Source organism: Oncorhynchus nerka, linkage group LG7, assembly GCF_034236695.1.
Source record: "Oncorhynchus nerka isolate Pitt River linkage group LG7, Oner_Uvic_2.0, whole genome shotgun sequence".
Classification (NCBI taxonomy): Eukaryota; Metazoa; Chordata; class Actinopteri; order Salmoniformes; family Salmonidae; genus Oncorhynchus; species Oncorhynchus nerka.
The window spans coordinates 60,586,424-60,596,651 of record NC_088402.1 but is presented as its reverse complement, the minus strand read 5'-3'; the positions used below and the strand labels follow the sequence as shown (position 1 = coordinate 60,596,651).

The 10,228-nt window shown below is 41.6% G+C and overlaps 1 protein-coding gene across 1 annotated transcript; it reads right to left on the bottom strand.

Moving 5' to 3' along the window:
• Positions 1-1,294: 1,294 nt before the first annotated feature.
• On the bottom strand, positions 1,295-6,039 carry LOC135572650 (WAP four-disulfide core domain protein 3-like). The gene is made up of 8 exons (XM_065021077.1): positions 5,937-6,039; positions 4,940-5,077; positions 4,135-4,272; positions 3,330-3,476; positions 2,898-3,035; positions 2,089-2,235; positions 1,645-1,794; positions 1,295-1,305 (listed from the first exon to the last, which is right to left on the bottom strand). Exons 1-8 carry the CDS (start codon positions 6,037-6,039, stop codon positions 1,295-1,297), a joined length of 972 nt encoding a protein of 323 aa, XP_064877149.1.
• Between the last annotated feature and the right edge of the window lie 4,189 nt (positions 6,040-10,228).

Genomic DNA, 10,228 nt, shown 5'->3' with positions numbered 1-10,228 from the left:
CAACGGTCCACCAACCAAAGGACATCTAGCCAACATGACACAACTGTGAGAAGCATTAGAGTCAACATGGGCCAGCATCCCTATGGAACGCTTTAAACACCTTGTAGACCCCATGCCCTGATGAATTGAGGCTTTTCTTAGGGCAAAAGGGGGTGCAACTCAAAAATAGGAAAGTGTTCCTAAAGTTTGGTATACTCAGAGTGTATAGATGTTGCATAACATTGGTATATACTCTAAAGGCCTGCATGGATCGTGAAAATCTTCTTAATTGAGTGTCTCAGCTCTAAAGAGTGTATGTGAAAAATATCTATCTATGTGTATGAAATGTACAAGCCCCAGCTTTCTTGTTTCCAGAGTAATGCAGCAATAATGAATGCAGTGGATGTGTGTATCTGTCACTCTGGGACCATTCCTACCTGTGTCGGTGCAATGCAGTTACGCCCACATCCATTATGGCAGCATTTTTCATCATTGGGGCAGTCACTGTCATTGGAACAGAACTCCACACACATCCCCACGCCCCCATCGTGACCCCATCGTCTATGAGGGCACACTCCAGGCTTTGCTTTGGGACAACACAATTTGAGCAGACTTACCACAAAGACACATGAACATGGACACAATTACACTGAACCATTTTCTGAAAATCTGTCATATTTGTGTGTAGATGGTTACGATAAATAGGAATTTGTATTTGTGAAAAGATTGCAGAGTATACCCCTAATATTTTTGTGTCTAGTTAGTTTTGGAGACATTTGGCCACCATCATCAATGTTTCCCCCATAACACCCATGAAAATGCATGGCAGCCTTCTAAACACTGTTAGTAAACCAGTCAGGTTCTTACTGAAGTCAGGTGGGACACACAAGGCGTCAGAGTGAAAGATGCAGCATTTGTCATCTTTAGGACAGTCCTCATCGCGGACACATCCCTTGTGTGACGGCACGACATTCAGAAGCAGCGGGCACTGACCTGCCTTCGGGGGGATCGGCACTGTGAGAGAGCAGGAGGAATAGGAAACAATTGGACCGAACCATTTTCTGAAAATCTGTCATATTTGTGAGGAGATGGTTACGATAAATAGGCATTTGCATTTGTAGGAAGTCAAAACAGAAAGCGGTGACATTGTCAGCTGCTACAGAATCACACAGTGTTCCACAATGTCATCAATACAATACAACAGTGAATAATCAGTGTGTCCTCGGTCCTTCTACTGGGACCTCCAGTCTGGCGTCAACCACTATCAACAGATATGAGAACAATCCATAACATTCATCATCAAGTCTAGTGACCATCAACCCACACCTTGAATGTCACAAGAAGAACAATGGAAATCATGTGTATTACAGAAGCTCTATACTAAACATTGTGTTGATCACTCTAAATTAAATATGAGCTTTACTGGTCTTAAATGTCCCCATTACAAAATGTTTATGATATATATATATAAAACTCTAAATACCTACATGGCTCTCAGAAATCTTCTTAATTGAGTGTCTCAGCTCTAAAGAGAGTGTATGTGAAATATATTGATCTCTGTGTATGAAATGTACATTACAATCTCCAGCTTTCTTGTTTCCAGAGTAATGCAGCAATAATGAACACAATAGATGGGTGTATCTGTCACTCTGGGACCATTCCTACCTGTGTACGGTGCAATGCAGTTACGCCCACATCCATTGTGGCAGCATTTTTCATCATTGGGGCAGTCACTGTCATTGGAACAGAACTCCCCACACATCCCCACGCCCCTATCGTGACCCCATCGTCTACGAGGGCACACTCCAGGCTTTGCTTTGGGACAACACAATTTGAGCAGACATGTCAGGGAACACGACTTACCACAAAGAGACATGAACAAAGACAAAATTGGACTGAACCATTTTCTGGAAATCAGTCATATTTGTGTGGAGATGGTTACGGTAAATAGGAATTTGTATTTGTGAAAAGATTGCAGAGTATACCCCTAATATTTTTGTGTCTAGTTTTGGAGACATTTGGCCACCATCATGAATGTTTCCCCAATAACACCCATGAAAACGCAAGGCAGCCTTCTGAACACTGTTAGTAAACCAGTCAGGTTCTTACTGAAGTCAGGTGGGACACACAAGGCGTCAGAGTGAAAGATGCAGCATTTGTCATCTTTAGGACAGTCCTCATCGCGGACACATCCCTTGTGTGACGGCACGACATTCAGAAGCAGCGGGCACTGACCTGCCTTCGGGGGGATCGGCACTGTGAGAGAGCAGGAGGAATAGGGAAAAATTGGACCGAACCATTTTCTGAAAATCTGTCATATTTGTGAGGAGATGGTTACGATAAATAGGCATTTGCATTTGTAGGAAGTCAAAACAGAAAGCGGTGACATTGTCAGCTGCTACAGAATCACACAGTGTTCCACAATGTCATCAATACAATACAACAGTGAATAATCAGTGTGTCCTCGGTCCTTCTACTGGGACCTCCAGTCTGGCGTCAACCACTATCAACAGATATGAGATCAATCCATAACATTTATCATGAAGTCTAGTGACCATCAACCCACACCTTGAATGTCACAAGAAGAACAATGGAAATCATGTGTATTACAGAAGCTCTATACTAAACATTGTGTTGATCACTCTAAATTAAATATGAGCTTTACTGGTCTTAAATGTCCCCATTACAAAATGTTTATGATATATATATATATATATATATAAAACTCTAAATACCTACATGGCTCTCAGAAATCTTCTTAATTGAGTGTCTCAGCTCTAAAGAGAGTGTATGTGAAATATATTGATCTCTGTGTATGAAATGTACATTACAATCTCCATCTTTCTTGTTTCCAGAGTAATGCAGCAATAATGAATGCAATAGATGGGTGTATCTGTCACTCTGGGACCATATCCTACCTGTGTACGGTGCAATGCAGTCATGCCCACATCCATTGAAGCAGCATTTTTCATCATTGGGGCAGTCACTGTCATTGGAACAGAACTCTGCACACGTCCCTCTGCCCCATGGTCTACGAGGGCACACTCCAGGCTTTGCTTTGTGAACACAATTTGAGCAGATGTCAGGGAACCGAACTTGCCACAAAGAGACATGAACATAGACACATTTGGACTGAACCAATTCATGAAAATCTGTCATATTTGTGTGTAGATGGTTACGATAAATAGGAATTTGTATTTGTGAAAAGATTGCAGAGTATACCCCTAATATTTTTGTGTCTAGTTAGTTTTGGAGACATTTGGCCACCATCATCAATGTTTCCCCCATAACACCCATGAAAATGCATGGCAGCCTTCTAAACACTGTTAGTAAACCAGTCAGGTTCTTACTGAAGTCAGGTGGGACACACAAGGCGTCAGAGTGAAAGATGCAGCATTTGTCATCTTTAGGACAGTCCTCATCGCGGACACATCCCTTGTGTGATGGCACGACATTCAGAAGCAGCGGGCACTGACCTGCCTTCGGGGGGATCGGCACTGTGAGAGAGCAGGAGGAATAGGAAACAATTGGACCGAACCATTTTCTGAAAATCTGTCATATTTGTGAGGAGATGGTTACGATAAATAGGCATTTGCATTTGTAGGAAGTCAAAACAGAAAGCGGTGACATTGTCAGCTGCTACAGAATCACACAGTGTTCCACAATGTCATCAATACAATACAACAGTGAATAATCAGTGTGTCCTCGGTCCTTCTACTGGGACCTCCAGTCTGGCGTCAACCACTATCAACAGATATGAGATCAATCCATAACATTTATCATGAAGTCTAGTGACCATCAACCCACACCTTGAATGTCACAAGAAGAACAATGGAAATCATGTGTATTACAGAAGCTCTATACTAAACATTGTGTTGATCACTCTAAATTAAATATGAGCTTTACTGGTCTTAAATGTCCCCATTACAAAATGTTTATGATATATATATATATATATAAAACTCTAAATACCTACATGGCTCTCAGAAATCTTCTTAATTGAGTGTCTCAGCTCTAAAGAGAGTGTATGTGAAATATATTGATCTCTGTGTATGAAATGTACATTACAATCTCCATCTTTCTTGTTTCCAGAGTAATGCAGCAATAATGAATGCAATAGATGGGTGTATCTGTCACTCTGGGACCATATCCTACCTGTGTACGGTGCAATGCAGTTATGCCCACATCCATTGTGGCAGCATTTTTCATCATTGGGGCAGTCACTGTCATTGGAACAGAACTCTGCACACGTCCCTGAACCCCATCGTCTACGAGGGCACACTCCAGGCTTTGCTTTGGGACAACATAATTTGAGCAGATATGTCAGGGAACCCAACTTACCACAAAGAGACATGAACACGGACAAAATTGGACTGAACCATTTTCAGAAAATCTGTAATATTTGTGTGGAGATCGTTACGATAAATGTTAGCTGCTACAGAATCAAACAGTGGTCACAGAATGTCATCAGTACAATACAACAGTGAATAATCAGTGTGTCCTCGGTCCTTCTACTGGGACCTCCAGTCTGGCGTCAATCACTATCAACAGATATGAGAACAATCCATAACATTCAGCATCAAGTCTAGTGACCATCAACCCACACCTTGAATGTCACAACTAGGATACTGGAACCATTGTGTATAACATAAACTGTATACGCTAAATGTTTTGTTGATCACTCTCAACTAAATATGATCTTTAGTGATCCTACATTTCCCCATTACAAATAGGATTATGGTAGCAACTTGTCAGCCTACACTGACTCTTCCCAATGAAGTCTTTCTATTATGTGACTTCTTAATTGAGTGTCTCAGCTCTATAGAGAGTGTAAGTGAAATATATTGATCTATGTGTATGAAATGTACATTACAAGCTCCATCTTTCTTGTTTCCAAAGTAATGCAGCAATAATGAATGCAATAGATGGGTGTATCTGTCACTCTGGGACCATATCCTACCTGTGTTAGGTGCAATGCAGTCATGCCCACATCCATTGTGGCAGCATTTTTCATCATTGGGGCAGTCACTGTCATTGAAACATAACTCTGCACATATCCCTATGCCCCATCGTCTAACAGGGCACACTCCAGGCTTTGCTTTGGGACAACACAATTTGAGCAGATATCAGGGAACCCAACTTGCCACAAAGAGACATGAACATAGACACAATTGGACTGAACCAATTTATGAAATTCTATCATATTTGTGTTGAGATGGATTTGACAAATATGCATTTGCATCTCTGGAAAGTTTGTAGGCCATACTCCAAGTAATTTTGTGTCTAATTAATAGTTTTGGAGACATTTGTCCCCCATCATCAATGTTTCCCCCATAACACCCATGAAAATGCATGACAGCCTTCTGAACACTCACAATCTATTGGTTCAAATAAGTAGGTTGAAAACATTGTATGTTAACTAAAATGGGCTGTGCAGCTAGTTACACACAGACACACAAACAGTGCTATTAAGATGCAGAAATAATCATTTCTAGTTAAATGAACATATGAGACAAATTGACAAACACATCATTATATGTTGACTGAATTGTTGCATACGTTTTCTCAAGTTGGAGCTAAGTTTGGGCCAACTAAAAATGTTAAGTTCAGGTAACACTTTTATCTAGAAGTTGAATAAACTGAAAAAGGCTTTGGAACCACTTACTTCATAATCATTTGTTGAAACAACTAGAATTTATTTGACAGTGTATGCGTAAAATGGCCAAGGGTAGGCTGGATTGTTTCAAAGTCATAATGGCTGGCTTGTATTTCTTAGTAAGGTTGCAACAACATAGGTTGCAAAGGGGCTATGCACCATTATAGGCTATTGTTTATAACCAATTAGGTAGGCTTTAACACCTAAGTCAAGTGTAGCAGGCTTCTTAAAATAAATCATCAAATTGTCACAGTTTGTTTCATGACAAATAATGCAAAGTAGGCTAATTAGAACAACTCACCTGTAGATGTGCCTCCCGGTTCTGCAGCAGAGACTATTTTCAAATCTACAAATGCCAACAGGAGAAGAACCAAAGCACAACGCGCTGACAAATTCATGTCCATGCTGACTTCAAGACTGTTAGAGCAAATGCAGTCCAAATCAATTTAATAGAAGAGGAGGAGACCATAATATGTATTAACCTTAGATGACTAAGAGGGGGGCGCTGCTTTGAAGCCATCGCACAGCCATTTTGGTACTCCATCTTCATTGTAAAAAAAAAATAAAAAAATAAAAAAGCTATAGAAATTCAATTATTAATGTCTACATTTGTTTTTTGACAAATATATTATATTACAGACACCTTAATGCATACATGCAAATTATATTAATTGAACTGAACATGAACATTTTATATTTTGAGAGTGTTAATGTTACTGCCCCCACCGCAACAAATAATTACTTAAATACATGAAATTGTGTCCTTGAAACATTTTATTGAAATATTGTAGAATTCCATTCATTCCTATGGAGGACTGCTCTTTCTGGGATGTGCCAATGTGGCGGCCTGTGGCTTCAAAGCCTCTCATTGGCCATTACAAAGCATCAGCAATCCAGGGTTTATACACATCATTGGGGAGAGACCATAGAAAAGATGAATGCACAAGGAACAATGCATCTGCAGGGTCCCTATGCCCATCAATTTACATTCCGATTTCGGATCCGAATACTTTCTTAGGTCACATGTAATGAGAATAATTAAAGAGGATATATGGAACTTGTGCCTCTGGGGGTGCTCTTGATCCAAAAGTGGTCCCCCAAATGGACATTAATATTGTCCAGAAATTAAGTCAAAATTTGATGTAAACAATTCACAACTAAACGTCAATAGTGTGTCTTCAACTGAGTTTGTAGTTCAATGACTGAATGCATTTCTGTTAAACTGCAGGTGAAAATCCACAATGTATAATGATTCATAACGAAATGTTTCAAAGTACAGTATGTGGAGAGCTATAACACTGTTGATGGGTTGATTTTTGGGCAACGGTTGGGCTCTGTTTACATGGTATATGATTTTTACTTGTAATTCATCTTAAGAAATAGGCCTATACATGTCCCAAAATAACTTTTTAAAATTCTTTCAAATATTTTCTCTCTCATCTGTCTTGTTCATGATGGGCAGACCTATACGCTTTTATCATTTTACTACACTGATATCTTGTAGCTTAGAGCGGACAACTATTTGGCAGACTAAATACATTCTCAACATTGGATTTTCTTACATTATTCTCTCACAATAACGTTGTAGGACTATACACATCACATTCTATATGACTGACTGTTAACCTGTCTCCTACCCTTCATCTACACTGATTGAAGTGGTTTTAACAGGTGAAATGAATAAGGGATTGCAGCTTCACCTGGTCAGTCTATATCAGTCTATGTTCATAATATTTTGTACAGTCAGTCTATAACATGTTGTGGTTGACAAAGTGATTAGCCCATTTGATGCGCTGTTCAGGAGTCTTATGGCTTGGGGTAGAAGCTATTTAGGAGCCTCTTGGACCTAGACTTGGCGCTCCGGTACTGCTTGCCGTGCGGTAGCAGAGAGAACAGTCTATTACTAGGGTGGCTGGAGTCTTTGACCATTTTTAGGGCCTTCCTCTGACACCGCCTGGTATAGAGGTCCTTGGTGGCAGGAAGATTGTCCCCGGTGATGTACTGGGCCGTAAGCACTATCCTCTGTAGTGCCTTGCAGGTAGAGGCCAAGTAGTTGCCATACCAGGTAGTGATACCAACCCGTCAGGATGCTCTCGATGGTGCAGCTGTAAAATCTTTTGAGGATCTGAGGACCCATGCCAAATCTTTTCAGACTACTGAGGGGGAATAGGTTTTGTCGTGCCCTCTTCACAACTGTCTTGGTGTGCTTGGACCATGTTAGTTTGTTGGTGATGTGGACGCCAAGGATCTTGAATCCTGCTCCACTACAGCCCCGTCAATGAGAATGGGGCGTGCTCGGTCCTCCTTTTCCTGCAGTCCACAATCATCTCCTTTGTCTTGATCACGTTGAGTGGGTGTTGTTGTCCTTGCACCACACGGTCAGGTCTCTGACCTCCTCACTATAGGCTGTCTCATCGTTGTCGGTGATCAGGTCTACCACTGTTGTGTCATCAGCAAACTTAATGATGGTGTTGGAATAGTGCCTGGCCATGCAGTCATGAGTGAACAGGGAGTACAGGAAGGGGCTGAGCACGCACCCCTACCCTTACCACCTGGGGCGGCCCATCATGAAATCCAGGATTCAGTTACAGAAGGAGATGTTTAGTCCCAGGGTCCTTAGCTTAGTGATGAGCTTTGAGGGCACTATGGTGTTGAACACTGAGCTGTAGTCAATGAATAGCATTCTCACATAGGTGTTCCTTTTGTTTATTGATTAAATCACTAACTCCCTGAACTTGCTTCCCAACTCTCAGCGCACATTGTTACACTAATATTCATAAGACCATTACATAAGATATGTAATATAGGTCATTATAAACGACTTTACTAATCATCAGTTAAGTCTTTTTGCGTGGCCTCATCTAAAGTGTGGGCTATTTATACATGTGTGTGTTCCGAGATGGCATAGCAGTTCAGACGTCTTTTGTCCTCGTCTTGTCGTGTCCTGTATATATATATATTTACAACTCTTTTTTTTTCACATACATTTTATTTTATCATCAACTCATCTTCAAAACACTCTCCTGCAACCCGCCTCACCAATTTATATTTATAAATAAGTATTATTTACCTCAAATCTGCAATCCTCCAAGAAGCTAGCCAGAAGCTAGCCAGAAACTCCAAGAAGCTAGCCAGAAACTAGCCAGAAGCTAGCCAGGAGCTAGCCAGAAGCTAATCCAGAAGCTAATCAGAAGCTAGTTAGCTTCTTTACTGGCAAATCGTTAGTATTCAGCTAACCACGGTTTGTGGTCATCAGCTATCCTTTAGCTCGAAAATCTATCGCCAGTTTTGTACGGTTTTGTGCGGCTCGGAACGGAACATACCGGACCAATTTTTCTCTCAATGTCCCTGGATTTCAACTGCTCTCTGGACATTCATACCCGGATCTCACAGCTAGCTAGCTGCTATCCGTGTGACTATCTGCTTTCGTCGATTCCGGAGCAAACATCAATTACTCCGGAGCTAGCCAGCTCCGTCAATCACTCCTAAGTTCCATCAATCACTCCTGGGCTGCAGTCACCTATCCGGACCCGTTTTACTGCCTACGCGGAGCCCCACCGGGCCTTCACAACTGGACTGCCGATGTTATCTACCCGAAGGAGATCCGGCTGGCTCCTCCGTCGCGACGTTACCTGAACGCCCATCTGCGGCCTGCTAACCGTTAGCTGTCTTACCGGCTGCTCTCAGAATAGACAATCGGACAATTTATTTATTTTTATTATTATTATGTTTCTTCTTGGGCCTCTATAACTATCTATTGTTTTTATTTTTTTGTTGTTGTGTGATTTGGATTCCAAACTACAACATTTTCAGACAAGATAGAACTGCCAAATGGGGCGGTGTTGCAATCTACTGCAAAGATAGCCTGCAGAGTTCTGTCCTACTATCCAGGTCTGTACCCAAACAATTTGAACTTCTACTGATTGCCCCCCATCTATCTTCAGAGCTCGTGCTGCTAGGCGACCTAAACTGGAACATGCTTAACACCCCAGCCATCCTACAATCTAAACTTGATGCCCTCAATCTCACACAAATTATCAATGAACCTACCAGGTACCCCCCCAAAGCCTTAAACACGGGCACCCTCATAGATATCATCCTAACCAACTTCCCCTCTAAATACACCTCTGCTGTCTTCAACCAAGATCTCAGCGATCACTGCCTCATTGCCTGCATCCGTAATGGGTCAGCGGTCAAACGACCTCCACTCATCACTGTAAAACGCTCCCTGAAACACTTCAGCGAGCAGGCCTTTGTAATCGACCTGGCCGGGGTATCCTGGAAGGATATTGATCTCATCCCGTCAGTAGAGGATGCCTGGATATTTCTTTTAAATGCCTTCCTAACCATCTTAAATAAACATGCCCCATTCAAGAAATTTAGAACCAGAAACAGATATAGCCCTTGGTTCTCCCCAGACCTGACTGCCCTTAACCAACACAAAAACATCCTATGGCGTTCTGCATTAGCATCGAACAGCCCGTGATATGCAGCTGTTCAGGGAAGCTAGAAACCGTTATACACAGGCAGTTAGAAAAGCCAAGGCTAGCTTTTTCAAGCAGAAATTTGCTTCCTGCAACACTAACTCAAAAA

What these genes read in the sequence shown, in the direction of transcription:
- LOC135572650 (XM_065021077.1), bottom strand. Translation starts at nt 6,039, where the DNA reads ATGGACATGAATTTGTCAGCGCGTTGTGCTTTGGTTCTTCTCCTGTTG. An exon ending in ACCGGGAGGCACATCTACAG is followed by an intron (nt 5,078 to 5,936) that starts GTGAGTTGTTCT and finishes GTTGTCCCAAAG; the next exon opens with CAAAGCCTGGAGTGTGCCCT. An exon ending in CTGCATTGCACCTAACACAG is followed by an intron (nt 4,273 to 4,939) that starts GTAGGATATGGT and finishes GTTGTCCCAAAG; the next exon opens with CAAAGCCTGGAGTGTGCCCT.